This window comes from Sorex araneus, chromosome 10 (assembly GCF_027595985.1).
Source record: "Sorex araneus isolate mSorAra2 chromosome 10, mSorAra2.pri, whole genome shotgun sequence".
NCBI classification, from domain to species: Eukaryota; Metazoa; Chordata; class Mammalia; order Eulipotyphla; family Soricidae; genus Sorex; species Sorex araneus.
The window spans coordinates 13246050-13263240 of record NC_073311.1 but is presented as its reverse complement, the minus strand read 5'-3'; the positions used below and the strand labels follow the sequence as shown (position 1 = coordinate 13263240).

Genomic DNA, 17191 nt, shown 5'->3' with positions numbered 1-17191 from the left:
GTGTTTGTAGGATACCAGCAATAAGAAATTCTTGTATTATCTTTCCCTTACAGGGGCGGAATGGTCCAAACTAGTGAGCAATATGAATTTGTGCATCATGCTCTGTGCCTGTATGAGAGCAGACTTTCAGCAGAAACTGTTCAGTGATTCTTTGAAGGTGATCAGACCATCAATATCTAAGGGTGATTAATCAGTTACCCACTTGAGGCTCCTGAAAGGCACTTCCTGCAATGGAAGAACAGAGAAGCCCTAACATCAAGCTCTGGCATGGATTGTGGAAGACTTGGCAACATATTAAAGATAGCCCAGTTCCTTGTGTACATGAATGCAGTTGTAAGCATCCCTGACATTATTTTGAAGGTCCTTTGCTAATGGAGGTATGATACATTTCTGACACAGCGTAAGATGGAGTCTGTTTTATCGCATTGACTATTTGCCACACAGATGTATGTATGAAATACTCAGTAATGTGTCATCAGATGACGACAAGAGCTGCTAAAGAAATTATTGTGTTTTAGATGCTTTGATGTTTGCAAAATCTGTCTTGTGAATAGACTGTCAACTATTAAACTGTTCCTGTTTTAAGTGCTATTACCCTTCCTGGTTACCAGAATCTTGCCACTACTGTTGGAAGTGATTGATAATGAATTTTTAACAAATAAGTCTTTGTTTTGAAAAAATCAAAAGCAGCAACTACTTTATATGAAAATGTGTCTTGATAATATCACCTATTAAATGTGTATTCATCAGTACCTCCTATCAAATAATTACAGAGCACAATGACTGTCATTGGGTATTACATGTATTTATTCTCTATTATTGGGCATAGAGACAGTTTCTGCTTGAGAATTCTATTCATCATATTTCTACACTTTGAGTCATTTTACTTTAAAGAGGAAAAACAAATTTGTAACCATTATGATGTAAGAAGAATTTTAAATACTTGTCTCTCTTTTATTAAGAAGGACTTTTTGAATTTGCTGCCTACCTAGAATCTATCTTTCAAAAAAGGCAGATGCCTTTAGGACTAATGTAACTTTTCCAATTTCCAGAGATTCTTCAAAGGACTCTGCCATGGACATGGCATTCAGAAATTTCAGAAACCTTAAATTTCTGAATGAAAGTTCTGAATGATTTGAATCCTCAAGAGACAAAGTTTTTAAAATATATACACTCAGTAAACACTAGATGTTCTGTTCAAATACTAATTTTTAATGCAATTCTGTTGACTTCGTTTCGTACTGCCAATAAACTCTTAATACTTCATATTGACTAAAGCATTTTTTTTTTTTTTGCTATTGGAAAGATACTATTATCTTTAGGGGAGAAGCCTGAAAGTGATAATGTGATGATGGATTTAAGTTTAGTCTGGATCTCACCCTGATGGAGATAACTATCTGAGCATGTAATATTGTTATCCTTGGAAAGATAATGATCTAAGAAGTGTCACCATCATTATGTGGTTTTCCTCAATAGACTCTCAGCAGATCATTACACAAACAAACCATGTCAATGTCTTGATGTCACTTGTCATTGGTGATCATAAATTACATGATTTGTATTTATTCACAGAACCACATCACCTGAAGAAATTTAAAATTGGAGGAACCGTAAATCATCTGTGATTATTGGTCCCTTCTTCCCTCTAGAGGTGAAAAAGTAGACGTGTGCCAGGGACGGTGGGAGAAAATTTAGGAGAGTTTTCATTTGGTTCCCCCCCCCACCCTACACACACACACACAGACACACACAGACACACACAGACACAGACACACACACGCACACACACTCAGAAAGAGAGAGAGAGACAGAGAGGGAGAGAGACAGAGACAGAGCCACACAGAGAGAGAGAATCATATTCCCTTCTTTCTAAGGAAACAGACAAAAGGACACTGGTGTAAAACTTCCCCAGACAATTCAATAGGAGGAAGTGCTCGTCACTGACTTTTTCCCCCCACCATGAAGGCACATTTCCTTTCTACTCTTTCGCTTCTCTTATCTGGAAGAATTTTTTGCCCCCAGTGAAACATGAACAGCTGTTAACTGGAAAATGGAGGCAGAATTTTACGTGGTGGTCCTTACCTGCGTGATCTTCGGAAGCTCAGGTGAGTGGGCGGCCTCAGTTTCCCCCCAGATTGCTCTGAGCGCCCGCAGGGGAGTTGCTCGAGCTTTGGAAAGAGCCTGGAATAAAGCGGAAATGGAGCCAGGTCTCCATGGCAGTTTAGCCAAAGGCGATGAGGAGGGGGAAGAGACGAGCCAGCTCTGCCCACACCAGGGGCATTTCTCTAGAAGAAAATAATCGTCTCCTCTGACCCGCTCCATGCCCTGGGCAGCCTCTGAAATGGCCTCTACAGAGCAGGGAGACCAAAGAGGCCAGAGGAGAAATTGCTGGTTTTTTGTCACAGTCTGTCACATTCTCCATGTTTTTCAGATTGTAGTTTTCCCTTTTCTTTGTGTTCAAGAATATAGGAGATCTAATTCCAGGGGCTGGAGAAGGGTGATGTGTTGTATTTGGAAGTTGTTATTTGGAATGAAGGTCTGTATATTTTCATGGGCCCATTAGATAAAAGCATATTAAAGCGTTAAAAAATGGTCTCTGACCGTGAATCTCTCCTTTGAATGCTGAGGCTTAACTACTGAGTACTGAATATTCTTGCCTTGAGAAATACTTTTTTTTTAAATCTACTGGTGTTTTGGAGGAAAACTGTAGCTATTGGCACAAAATAAAGAATATTCTCTCTGTGACTACAAAGAAATGTAATCTGTGATTATCAATACTTACTAACGAAGAGGATGTGTTCAAAGATTTGGGAATTTTGGGTCTTATTTTTAAAGATAAATCTATTTGGTTTTTAAAAATTTTCCTATGTTTATTTACAAATTCTTGCTGTGATGGTAAGTTAAAGATAGAAAAAGAGGGGCACTTCTTTTAGAGAGAAGAGATGGAAGAATAATCTGACTTCAAATATAACTGGACTTTTTATGACTTCAGTGTCTCTAAGTCAAGAGGCAAAACTATCACACCATGTTCTGGGAATGGTTTTGTTCCTTGTCCAGGCTTCCTTTGATTATTCAGTGGGGGTGTGTTTTCTTCCCTGAACCACGTGAAGCTAAAAGAAAAGGAGCTAAGTGTGACATTTTGACACTGTCAACATTAGGATTTTAAAACATCACATCTTTGAATCTGAGGATACTGAAATTATAACAAAATATACATAAACTTTGTATTTTCACTTCACTGATTTGTGGATGAGTTGTTTCATTTTTCAGTGAGCTCCACCAGTGTCTCACGGGTTTTCGTCTTTCAGAGGGGTTTCAGATTGTTCATGTCCGGAAACAAGTGTGCCTTTTAAAAACTGAAATAGTGGCCATGGGTTCGTGTAATGGCACCAACCAGAACCAGCAGTGGATGTGGACTGAGGAAGCAAAGCTCCTGCATGTAAAGTCAGCACTGTGCCTGGGCATCTCCAATTCATCAACTGGCACTACCCGATCAGTCACCTTTGCCCCCTGCTCCCAGGCACCCCAGTGGACTTGCTATGCAAATGACGGGTACCTTGAGGTTGGAAATACTTCTTTCTTTCTCAAGAAACTTAGCTTTAAAGTAGTGGTCAAGAAGGGCAGGAAATACCTCCATAGCTGGATGAAAATAGATGTCAACAAGGAAGGAAAATCAGTTCGTGAAAGACTCTGCTCTAAAAGAGGTGAGCTATTCCTTTCAGAATCAATACTGAAAGTTCTTCTGCTTAATGTCTTGTTTTGTTCGGTTGGGTTTTTTCTTACATTCAAGGGAGATTCACCTACTCCAGTCAAATTCCCATGGAAGATTCTTAAATTAATGGAAATGGAGTATACGGTGCCCCAGAACTTGGAAACCTTCGTTATCCTCATTAAAATGTGCTCAACTTTTCTCTTTTACTTTCTTTCTTTCTTTCTTTCTTTCTTTCTTTCTTTCTTTCTTTCTTTCTTTCTTTCTTTCTTTCTTTCTTTCTTTCTTTCTTTCTTTCTTTCTTTCTTTCTTTCTCTCTTTCTTTCTTTTTTCTCTCTTTCTTTCTTTCTCTAATTGCTTTTTAAAAATTTATTCATTTTTGTAGTTTCTCTTTTGTTCCAGACACTAAACATTTTGCTCAAATACTACAATATAGATCTAGACACATAAACAGCTTATATATAAAATAGCTAAAGCTAATCATGTGGAAATTAATAATGTTGCGGATAAATACCCTTATATTCTCAGGATATCAAAATAGTGATTGGTAAAACTGAAAAGATAGGGGGTAGGAGCAATAGTAGACTGCACTTGTCTTGCACTCAGATGACTCCAGTTCAATCCCCAGCATCCTATATGGTCCCCCAAATCTGCCAGGAGTAATTCCTGAGTGCAGAGCCAGGAGTAAACCCCGTACATCACTAGGTGTGGGCCAAAAACAAACCTCTCCCTACTCTCCCTAGAAATGACTGGGAAGATAATTTGGCAAATCTTTTTCACTAATGTGTAGTGATAAGTGTCTTTTGTAGGCAGTATTCCAAGATGTAGTCAGAACTTTCTAATTTGATAATTATTAGTATATTTAACTTAAATGATGAACACAGAGAAGAATTAATTTGTCTGCACACAAATTCTTAGTATAGCACATACAGCAGTCCTGTGCTCAGAATTTTTATTTAGAAGTACAGCATAGTTTTCTATTTCACTTAATCGTTTTATTGCTTATTTGATTCTTTATTTATTAGAGATTTGTTTACAAAGTCAGAAATGGTAAAATTAGAAAACTCGTGCAATTTAGGTACAAATGAATCAAACACATCATTGGAGAAATTATCTAGCTACAAAGACATTTAATAAGGAAAACAAAGTTTATTATCATGATTAAGTAAAATTATCTCGGATGATCCAAAAACAGTAACAAGTCCCACAATAGAGACATTCCTGGTGCCCGCTCAAGCAAATTGATGCACAACAGGATGACTGTGATACAGTGATATAGTTATGTAATAGCAGAGGATCCTTAGAACCCAAAGTTGGGTTTTTTTGCTCTTTTTGGGTCACACCCGGCGATGCTCAGGGGTTACTCCTGGCTCTGCACTCAGGAATTACTCCTGGCGGTGCTCAGGGGACCATGCAGGATGCTGAGAATCAAACCCTGGTCGGCCTCATGCAAGGCAAATGCCCTACCCACTGTACTATAGCTCCAGTCCCAACCCAAAGGTTTTGTCTCCTTGTCTAATATGCATTCCATTATAACAGCAGTTTCCAAATGTTTGACTTTTGTTCACCTACGTGAAATAATCTGAATGAGGAAGAAATCATTTCTTTCTACACTATCACCTCCAAGATTCTTATTCAAGGAATCCAGAGATTTGGGCATTATATATATATATATATATTTATATATATACATATACATGTATATATACATGTATATATACATATATGTATGTATATACATATATGTGTATGTATATACACATATATCTATTTAGTCATATATAAATACTTATATTTTATATGTATGTCACACACACATATATATGTGTATATACACATACATGTATATGTATGTGTATATACACACATATATGTGTGTATATATATATATATACACACACACACACTCTTCCCCTCTTGGAGAGCTCAGCAAGCTACCAAGAGTATCTCGCCTGCACGGCAGAGCCTGGCAAGCTACCCATGGTGTATTCGATATGACAAAAACAGTAACAACAAGTCTCACAACGGAGATGTTACTGGTGCCTGCTTGAGGAAATTGATGAGCAACAGGATGACAGTAATATAGTAAATAATATATACACTAAAGCTGCCCAGGTCATTTTGATTTATATCCCCATTTGGACATCAGTCTCCACTATAACTTTAAGTCTTTTAATTAGGTGTTGGGGTTTTATTAATTTATTTATTGTGGTTTTTGGGGGGAACACACCTGGCATTGCTACAGGGCTACTTCTGGCTCTAAACTCAGGAATTACTCCTCTTGTGTTCAGGGAGCAATATGAAATGCTGAACCCGAGTCTGCTGCCAGCAAGGCAAACGCCCTACCCACTGTACTATCACTATAACTCCAGCCCCTACGTGATTTTTAAGGTTGGTTTGTGGCTTACCCTGTGGTATGGTATACTGGTCTTCAGACAATTTTAACCCTTTCATTTCATAGCTTAGACAGCATTTAGCCACATGCCAATTAAATACAGTGTTCTCTTCTACAATGGATACTGACTACTATAGTTTCTATTTTATAGTTCTTATTAAATTTTTGAGGGGCTGGAGTGATAGTATAAGAGTTAGGACATTTGCCTTGCAAGTAGCCAACCCAGGTTTGATCCCCAGCATCCCATATGGTCCCCTGAGCACTGCCAGTCATGATTTCTGAGTGTAAACCCTTGAGGTAGCCCTAATGTCGCCGGGTGTGGACCCCAAACAAACAGAACGAAACAACTTCTTATTAGTATTTATTTTAGAATATAAATAAAAAAATAGTTATAAAATTGACATTTATCAAAAAATATACAATCTGTGACACAAGTTTGTGTAATTTCTTTTCTGCTAATTCTTAAACTATACAAAAAATGTAATTTTCCCCGCTGTATTGTCATATGCACAATTGAGATTCCTCTTCAATTCCCAGTCAAAACTTAAATAACAGAATATTCTTTCATTAGAAGAAATTGGGAGTAGGGGTTTTCGGCTAGACCCAGCTGTGCTCAGGAGTTATTCCTGGCTTTGTTTTCAGGAATCACTTCTGTAGGTGCATGGGGGATAATATGCAGTGCCATCTAATTCAGGTCAGCTGGGGAGCAAGTCCAATACTACCTGCCTGTACTACCTGCCCAGTTCCTCAGTGGAAAAATTTTAAAGTAGATATGAATCAATATAAAAGATAATTCCAGGAAAATTGTCTTCTGTTTGTGTGTGTTTGTGTGTGTGTGGGTGTTGTGTTTGAGGGCAAGAGGAAGGCAATTAGGGTCACACTTGATGATGCTCAGGGGCTTTTCCTGTTCTACACTAAGGGTCACTCCTGGTGATTCTCTAAGGTGTGCTGGAGAGCAAACCCAGTTTGGCAGCACACAAAGGAAGTGCCCTGCTGCCTGTACTGTCTCTGTGGCTCCATATTCTCTAATCTTTATTCAAAACTTGCCTAATAGTAGACTTCACTTCAAAAGTAAAGGGATAGAATCAATCCTATACAATGCTGTACTCAAAACATGCCTATTAAGTGCATTGGGGACTGAAATGAGTATCAAGGGAAAAGCAAAGTTAAAACATGTAAAATTGGGGGCTGGAGTGATAGCACAGCGGGTAGGGCATTTGCCTTGCACACAGCCAACCTGGGTTTGATTCCCAGCATCCCATATGGACCCCTGAGAACCACCAGGAGTAATTCCTCAGTGCAGAGCCAGGAGTAACCCCTGTGCATCGCCCGGTGTAAACCCCCCCCCCAAAAAAAATTGTACAGTTGAGTCTGAAAATAATACAGCAGGTATGGCACTTAACATGCACACAGTCCACTCTGGATCCTTCCCCAGCATTGTGTATGGTTCTCTGAGCACTTCCAGGAGAGATCCCTGAGCACAGAGCCAGGAGTACATCCCAAGCACATTCAGGTATAGCCCCAAAACAAAGACAAAAAAATGGACCAATTTGGCCCAAGAGAAAGGTCACATAGTAGAGCATATGCCTTATATGTGCAAGGGCCTGAGCTGGATCCTTGACACTACAAGGCTTCCGAGATCTGCCAGTTGTAACCCTGATGCCTCCCAGAGAACTGCCACCCTGGGCACCACATTGCTGGACCCAAGCACAGACTTAAGCAGAGCTCACTGCCAAGAGCTCAAGGGTGTTCCCTGGCTCCCAAAGAATTGCTGTAGGTGGTCCCTATCTTCTAAAATACTTAAGAAATTCTTATGTTCAAATGTGCATAATTGCAACATGCAGGTTTTTGGCCTCTTCTCTACAAAATGATATCTAGTCCATCTGTAGCATGAAAGCTCATAGAGGTATTGGGAAATTCACTATAAAAAATTAAATTGCTCTCAAATCTTTGTAGTGAATAATTCCAAATGCACTTTGAAAGCAAGAGTTAGTAATTACCATAAAGAAGCACAAATCTGAGTGCTATTCACAAATATGAGTGGATATTATGTATTAAGTTCTTCAGTCAAAGATACCATATCTATGACTTAATTTGGACCACACTTCTTATTTTCCACAAGGGTATATTCATGATGGCACCCAAGGAGACAATATTTATCTAAAACCTGCTCTGTTCCAGAGAGTACTCACAACTGGAGGTGCCCCACACAAGTGAATTTTCAACTCAAGCTTCACTTCAGAATCATAATGGAAATGTCAAAACCATCTTGATGCCATATTTTTTTTCTCTAGTCCAATTAAAGCATGCCTAGTATTTTTAAAATCTTTCAAGGTGATTCTAAAGTACAGCCAAAGTTGAGAATCACTAATTATATTTGATTTTTGTATCTTTTATGTATAAACTCTTAAAACCTAAGACTCATGAGTGGAAACTACAGTGAAACATAAAAATATTCCAGGTTAAAGAAACAATCTTATTGGTCTATATTAGGGGAAGAACATGCACATATCCAGTAAAGTTCACTAGATGACATTCAATTATTTAAAAATCACTTCCTGGGGCTTCAGAGATAGTAGAGCAGAAAACGTACTTGCCTTGTATGAGGCTGATCCAGGTTCAATACCGGGCACCCTGTATGATTCCCCAAGCATAGAAAGGAATGATTCCTACCTAGTGCAAAGCCTCGAGTAACCCCTGAACATTGCTGGGTGTGACCAAAAAATAAAAGTCACTTTTCTGTGGCCTAGTCTTTTCTATATACTGCAGATACCATGGGGGGGAATAGAAAAATTTAATTATTGCACTATAAAACTATTAAGAAAAGAGATCAGACCATAGAAACCTTTAAATCTCCCTTAGAGGTAATTTTAGCACAACAGATACTGACAAAATTAGTAAATGTTTTAACTTCTAGAAGGTATTGTATATATAAGAGTTGTGGGAAGCAATCAAGAAAAACTTAAACCTATTTTGTAAGTCATTATTGAAATGGTCACTATCATCTTTCTCTATTATTCAAATCAAATACTATTCAAATCAAAATCAAATTTATGCTGGTTTCTTTCTGGGGAAAGGAGGTCCCTAGCAGAGTTCAGAGGTCTAGGGCCTCTCCCTTTGGTACTCTGTCAAGCATGCTAGCTTAATGCCAGGGACGAAGAATGTGGTGCAGCTCCAGCCCTGTGATGCTGGGGGCTACAACTCTGGCGGTGCTTGGAGGCCTCCACGGTCCCAGCCAGCAGTGATCAGAACCCACACCGTGCCAGAGTTCTAGGGTCCTAATACAGGTTTTGCTGACCACTCCCCATTCTCCAAGTATAATGTTTAAATCCATACAGACATTAGAAGCTAGAGTTTCATCTATCCCAACAGGAGGTCAAGACTTTGGTCTTACAGGCACACATGCAATGGGAAATAACTCATTTCTTGACCCCCTTTTCTATTTGGGAAAAAAAATACTCTAAGAACAGACTTATTTGCAAATCAATGTAAGTCATCCTTGAAAGGAGGAAATTAAAGCATTATAAACTTGAAACTGTCTTCAACAATACTGGTACAAACTTGTCGGCCGATAAAACATGTCGTGTAGTTCTAGGACTGTCCAGGAAAGGATACAAAATGCCCACTATTAATCAGGTAGCTTTTCCAAAGAATACAATTCTCCCACCCCAACACTTAGAAAGAGCTGGGTGATTGTCTAACAGTGTTCATGTCATACAGGTATTTGATATTGTAAAAAAAAAAAGGCATAGTTATGAGAAGTCAGTTGACCAACATTATTCAGCATCTACATAGATCCACTGATTCAGCATCCCTGTTTTTCTGAGGTCAGTTCAATCTTTGTTTTGAATGTCCAAAAATGACTGACCTAGTGAAATCACTAAAATATTTGTTGCTCAAGTAAACCACTTTGTTAGCAGACTTGATATATCCCCTGGTTAAAGTTATTGCTCAAGTGTAGTGATTTTGGTATCACTGTAGCACTGTCATCCTGTTGCTCATCGATTTGCTCGAGCGGGCACCAGTAACATCTCCATTGTGGGACTTGTTACTACTTTTGGCATATTGAATACGCCATGGGTAGCTTGCCAGGCTCTGCCGTGCAGGCAGGATACTCTCGGTAGCTTGCCAGGCTCTCCAAGAGGGACGAAGGAATCGAACCAGGGTCGGCCGTGTGCAAGGGTAACACCTTACCCACTGTGCTATCACTCCAGCTGAGTGATTTTGGTAAGAGAATAAAATGCATCAGCATTATAAAAAGATAGTCATTATATATATACTCTTCAAAGAAAAGGTTTTAGCAAAAGTTATTTTCTTTAGTGACTGGGAGAAATTCTTGTAAATATAAGGAAATTGAAAGGGAAAAGAAAACAAAACAGAGAGCATTGTTAATTTAAATGACCATTGATTACTAGTACACTATATAATCATTGAAAAACCTTCAGCATGGCATCGAGAGTCCCCAGCCATTTCTAGCCTGTAATATGTCTAGGCACTGAGTTACCAGGGTACACCCAGGGTCAAATATGACTTTCATGCGTCCTGAGCTCTCATGTCTTCGTGGGCTTCATCACCAATATAGAAAAATAGATAATATAATTTAACAAATTTTTATAGAACTAAAATTCTCATTTTTTTCTGATGTGTAGAACTTTTTAAAATCAAATTAAATTTTGTAACGTGTTCAGTACTGTGCCCAGTATGGTAAAGGGACAAATGAGTCTTAGACACACAAAGACATTTATGTACTTTCTAGCTCCCTTCTGACTTTGTTTAAATAGCAACTGGTTCTGTGTTTCTCTTTCCAGCCTGGCATCCACTAACTAGTAGGCCATTTTTCTTCTCCTCTACCAACCATGTTTTCCTTCTACTCTACCATCACTTCTACTGCGTGTGTATGTATAAGTGTACATAGACAGACATATCTCCAAAAAGGAAAAAAATATGGTCACTGAGATACCCAAGTATTTCTTCCTAGTGTAAACATTGGTATAGTAATTCAGTAATAATTGAGTCCTGGAAATTTTTCTTTTAATTAAATCTTTGATTTTTTAAAAATTTTAATTGCTCAGTCTGCTACATTTGATGTAATACTATGTAATGTCTAGGTATCACTTTCATTTATTATTTTTATTTACTTTATAATATTGTTTTTTGTTAAGTTCTGCAAAAAATATTAACCTCTGGTTATATTTCTGGTTTATATATTATGGCATTCATTGTTTACAAATTCTGTGTCTTTGGTATCTTTTACAAATTTCACTTCCCTATTCACTTTCTCAAATTTTGAGATGTATATTTTAACATACCTTTTACCTCATTCATTATATTTTCCAAAAGGTTCAGTATTATTTTTCCCATTTCTAGCAATTATTTAGATTGCTGTATTTCCCATTTCTTTTTCTTGACCTTTAATTTAACTCTATCTTATTACTATAATTTATATATACACACATATAAAAAAATCAGTTTTTTTCCTAATGCGTCTTCTGTTTTATTAATTATCTCTTTTCTGGAGTATTTTCTAACTTTAAAAAGGCACATTATACTTGACACTTTCTTGCAGGATAGAAAGTATCAATATAGATAAAATAGTCTATTTCCAAAAGTGAACTTTATTCAAATTTCCAGTCTGTTTGAAAGTCATTTGTATTGTTACTGACTGACAGTAAAATAATAAACTGTCTATATTTTTAATTATTATTATTATCATACAAAAAATTTCATTTCTGGTATTTATAGCTGAGTAAATCATAGACTGATAACCAAAATAACTAAAATACACATTACCTTTATTTTATCCAAAATATGGTCCTGCTGTGTTGCAGTATTAGCAAGAAAAATTTTAGGTGAGCTCTTGGCAAATTAACTGCTATTATTTTCTATTGGCCAAGGATTCACTCAATGATACAACAGATACTTTGCATGAATGAGGCCTTGGGTTCCATCCGTAACAAAACAGATGAAAAAAAGCTTTTTAGATTGGACCCAGGATATTCCACCTTGTCTTCAATTGTGTTCTAAGAGGGATTGTGTATAATGTGGAAACAATGTAGTAGCAATGGTACAATAAAGCTTTTTAAAAATAACTTCAACATATTGTTCCATTGTGTAAGAACTTTTCCTTGCATTTGTCAAAGAACTGCTTGTTCTTTCATAAACTGTAAAATGCATGTAGATCTTAAAAGAATATCGGAAGAACTTTTAGATATCAAAACATCCAAAGTCCTTGCATTTAAAAATTTTTTGAATAACCATGATTTATAATATATTGCTCATATTAAGATTTCACATAGGTACACCACATCTTCCCCCAGAATGTCTGCTCCCTCCATCATTGTCTCTGGGGCAGCCGCACATGTACACTTAGTCCCTGCCCGCTCTGTGGTAGACACGCTGTTTTTAATATAATTTTATAGCACCCAAAATTTTTAGTGTTAGGTTATGGAAAGATGAAGTTATGTTGATAACCTTGTGATAAATTTTAGATGAATTTTCTTTCCCCCTTTCTACCCCAAGTCCCAAATGATCAAAATTCAGTTTCTCTCATCTTGTTTATATGGGTAGATCATATACTTAAATGTACATTAGAATCAGTTAAAAAAATTTCAGGGGGGCTGGAGCAATAGCATAGCAGGTAGAGTGTTTGCCTTGCATGTGGCCAACCCAGGTTCGATTCCCATCATCCCATATGGTCCCATGAGCACTGCCAGCAGTAATTCCTGAGTGCATGAGCCAGGAGTAACCACTGTGTATCGCCAAGTGTGACCCAAAGAGAAAAAAAATTCAGGAATGTAGTTGCTGAGTCCCTTTCCCAAAGCAATAGAAATTTCTAGGGGAGAGTTAAGACTTTAATATTCTAATCTGCTCCAAGATACAATGTCTACCAAAATTGGTAATCTACTTTAAAATTCATGAACTTTGGACCTTGAATGTTAAGACCAAAGCTTTTCCCTTTCTTCTAAAATAGTACAAGTTAAAAACAAAGGAACAACAACAAAAAACAGACAAAATGAAGAGGGGGGCGAAGGGAGGTGGGTTGTGAGACGTTTGTCATCAGATAAACGACACTTGGATATTTGGTAGTTTTTTTTCTTGGAAAAAAAGCCGAAAGTGAAAAATGGACTTGTTTGGCTTGGAATATTTTAAGAGAGAGAAGGTTAATCATAAGAGACAATTACAGGGGCTGGACCATTGGTACAGCAGACAGAGCACTTGCCTAGTTCACATCAACCACAGTTTAGTCCCATCAACCCATCAGGTTCCCCAATCAACCAGGAATGGTCCCTGAGCGCAGAGCCAGAAGTAAGCCCTGGGCACAGCCAGGTGTGGCCCAAAGCAGAAAAAGACAATTACAAACTCAACTGTTCTCCAAAATATATTCCAAAACTACCCAAAGTGTTATATATAATACTATAAATTATAGTACTTTAAGTAATTTCAAAAGTTTTTTGATAATTTATCTAATTTTGGGAGGGACTGGTTTCATTCATTGAATTAATTATAGAAGTTGATTCATTTTTTAAAAAGCATTTGGAAACAGAAAGATAAGTTAATGGGCTGAGCAAAAGCTTTGCATGCAGGAGACCCAGATTTGATCTCTGGCATCACATGGTCCCTAACTATCATTGGGTGTGGTCCAAATATTGAAACAAAAACAAAAAATCTTTGGAAGGAAATTTTCCAACTTCTCCATAGTGGAAAAGAATAAACATAGGTTGATATACATGCTAGATACCTGAAGCTTTTTTCCCTAACTGCATCATTAAATATTGCTTTCTTCCCTCCCTCCCTCCCTCCCTCCCTCCTTCCCTCCCTCCCTCCCTTCCTTCCTTCCTTCCTTCCTTCCTTCCTTCCTTCCTTCCTTCCTTCCTTCCTTCCTTCCTTCCTTCCTTTCTTCCTTCCCTCCTTCCTTCCCTCCTTCCTTCCCCTTCTACTGTCATCTCTTCCTCCTCTTCCTCCTTCTTCATCTTCTTCATGAAGAGTCCCCGAAGGTAATTTAGCCACTATCCTTTCTTTACCTCAGCTGGCCTGGGAGCAGAAGTTTCAGTCAGAAGCATTAGGAACACTGCTGCTCCCCTAATCCCCACCACATTCCATGTGGTTCCGTATAGTCTGGCTCAACTTACTAGAAATACCACAGAGGTCTCTATGAGAAGTACCACTGAGAACTACAATCAAAACAGCAGCCTGAAGCATCATCCCTCTCCACTGACGACTGGAATTACAGATACATCTTGGGTTCCCTGGACTACTCCACCCTTCTCCCAGACCACCACAGAGGTAAGGGGAGTTACTGAGTGTAGAGTGTGGTTCATGGGACTCCTAGAGAAAGTCTGTTGCTTGAAAAGATTTTCTTTGATGATAGTCCTTTTTACTGTCAGTTACGGCCTATAAAAAGAGAAGTGTCTTTGTTTTTACAAAATTCAATTATATTGCATTATTTAATTCCTCCTGTATACTTTTCTTGGGGTTGAAACTAGAGTATTTTCCAAATGTACTTTCAAAATAGAGGCATTTTGCCTTTTGCATTTTGCAAACTGACTGGAGTCATCTCTAATTAATTGCAGTAAAGGAAATGCTTGGGCTCAATCAGATAACAATCTAATCAGGTCACAACCTCGTGCTTGACTAAGGCATCAAAGTCATGAAAAACTGCCATTTTTTAAAGTGCCTTTGGGAAGAGCCTTTCTTCTTTACACCCAGACACGATTAAGATTTTTCCTGCGTATCAAGAACACACTAGAACATGAGGTCATTGGCTGTAGAGTCCTTCTGGTACAGACAGTGGATACAGTGAATATCAGAAACACTGTATTTTACCAAAAAATCAGCAAACTAAATGCAAAAACGACACCCCCCCCACCCCCTTACAGTGTATTTGCCATAGCGCAAGGCTGCAGAAGCCCAGCAGTGGGGTCTGAGCTCTGGTGGATTGGCCAGGCAGTGAGTTGGGTTTTCCTTGACCCAACCTTAGATCCAGCCACCCCTGAGAGCTCCTATGTGCTTGTTTCACAGGGCTACAATCTAGGCAAAAATGGGTAAATATGTTTTGTTTTGAGTCTTCAGGCAGGTAAGTATCTATTGTCGTTTCTACTCAGCACGTTTTTAAAAAATTATTGTTAACATTTAATGAGCATTTACTGTGCACAGTTAATATAGCCTAAAGTTTTATAATGATAAATATATTTAAATATCTTTGCTATGTTAAATGTTAATACCCACTTGTACAGATTGGGAAACTAAGGCAGGAAGTCTTTCCTAAAATAGGAAGAAACTGAGATGGTTTTAATATTTTTTCCTGAGGAAAAATAGCTGGTGAGGAGGGACCTTCTCTGACCTCATTTGAAACACTTGAACAATGTTTTCTGGCTTTCTGCATTTCAGTATGGCTCTTTTTAATAGACTTTTGAAGGGTACTCATATGTGCGTGCACATAAATGCGTATGTTAAGCCTGGGATTCTGGGTTCTCAAGCAGTGAGATGGACAGAAACACCAACTTGGTAATGCAAAAGCAGTAGGGGTTTATTCCAGTATTCTGGGGTCAACTGTCTCACCCACAGAGTGGTCTCTTGATAGTGACCCCGACTTCAGAGAGCAAACAGTTTATATAGGGTTTGATTACATGCCTTATTGTTTCAGAAAGGAATCTTAGTTATCAAGCAAAGGTGTCTTGGCAAGTATCTAGGGTAACAGTGGTTAGGTAACAATTAAACAATAATCTTCAGTATCAGTACCAATTTTATGATTACATAGACTTCTCGTTCTTTTAGAGTTAACAATAAGCAGCTTCTGGGGCATTGGGAGAATTGATTAATTGAGCCCACTTGCTGAGCCCAGGAACTTTCCCAGGTGGGTTCAGGTTGGCTAGTTACACATTGCTTTATTGCTGGGAAACGGAAACTGTTTTAGTTCCCTTACCTGAACCCGAGGTCTAGCTGATTGCTGATTTCTGCCGCCTGTCATGGCTGAACTCTGACTTGTTCTGAGTCTAACATATGTATGTAGCAGTACCACCAAATGTGCTTATCTGCCAACATCTGCATGTTTAAGCTTAGATACAAATGATTAAGCTTATAGGCAGGTGCTAGAATGAAGCTTTGGCTGAGAACACATTCAGCGAAAGTGAGAAGGCATTCCATCAAGAAGGATTATTTAAAAAGTTGTTGAGGGTCACGTGGGCTTTGATGGAATGAAGCCTGTGAACTTTCAGGGAATGATTTCTGATGAAGGTAGTGTCTGGGCTAAACTTAAAAGCATACAGGACTTAACCTAACACTAGATTGAGGGAGTGGAGCAGCCAGGACAAAACAAGATAGAAATTAGAAAGTGATTGTAATTTTTATCTAAAATTAGCATTTTTAATAAAATAAACCTGTGATGTCATTGATTCAGTCCAATCACACATTCTATAATAGTTTATTGAATACCTATCATCTATTTGCCAGACATTGCAGGGATATGAAAATAAATAATAAGTGAAGATGATATTGTAGAATCATATAAAGGACACAATGTAGTCAAATCATTAAGTGTAGGATTAGAAATTTGCTAACAAAGTAGAGAAGACTTAAATCTTCAAATTAGGAGGTTCTTATTCTTTTTTGTGGAAACATATAAATTGTGTTTAATTGAAGCTGACATGAACATTTACTTAGAAATATGGATTTATATAATAGTTACTAAAACTATTATGCTTAGCAAAGTTACAGGAGATAATTCTATTTCTGTATACTAACAACAAACAACTTGAACTTGAAATTTTTTAACTATTATTATAGTTTAGGTCACATAGTGTTAATGTTTATGGCAAGCCACTACCAAAATAGTCAAGACCCTTCACCACTATGCTTGTATTACTTTGACTCCACCTCTTCCTTCCTTTCCTCCCCCAACACCCATCCTCAGGCTGGTGGGAATCTCAGTTTTTAAATCAGCTAGTTGTACTCTACCATGGTATCTGTCCACATGTATTAAAGGGCTGAAAGCCACTGCCGGGGGTCACTTCTGAGCACAGAGTCAGGAACAGCTCCTGAATAGCTCTGGGTATGTCCCTAACCCTGTCCTGCCTCCCAATAAAAGAAAT

The 17191-nt window shown here is 38.0% G+C and overlaps 2 protein-coding genes across 3 annotated transcripts in view; both read left to right on the top strand.

Moving 5' to 3' along the window:
- Positions 1–1266, top strand: part of PTPRR (protein tyrosine phosphatase receptor type R) — a 310632-nt gene extending 309366 nt beyond the window's left edge. For both annotated transcript variants that reach the window (XM_004602668.2, XM_004602669.2), the window contains one exon: positions 54–1266. In XM_004602668.2, the coding sequence (XP_004602725.1) occupies positions 54–147 (94 nt within the window). In that variant the 3' untranslated portion in view covers positions 148–1266. The remainder of the gene's footprint in view (positions 1–53) is intronic.
- Positions 1267–1395: 129 nt separating this feature from the next.
- PTPRB (protein tyrosine phosphatase receptor type B) overlaps positions 1396–17191 on the top strand; it is a 135388-nt gene continuing 119592 nt past the window's right edge. Inside the window, exons 1-3 of the mRNA XM_055118539.1 lie at positions 1396–2105; positions 3309–3704; positions 14131–14387. Of these exons, the coding sequence (XP_054974514.1) occupies positions 2051–2105; positions 3309–3704; positions 14131–14387 (708 nt within the window). The 5' untranslated portion in view covers positions 1396–2050. The remainder of the gene's footprint in view (positions 2106–3308; positions 3705–14130; positions 14388–17191) is intronic.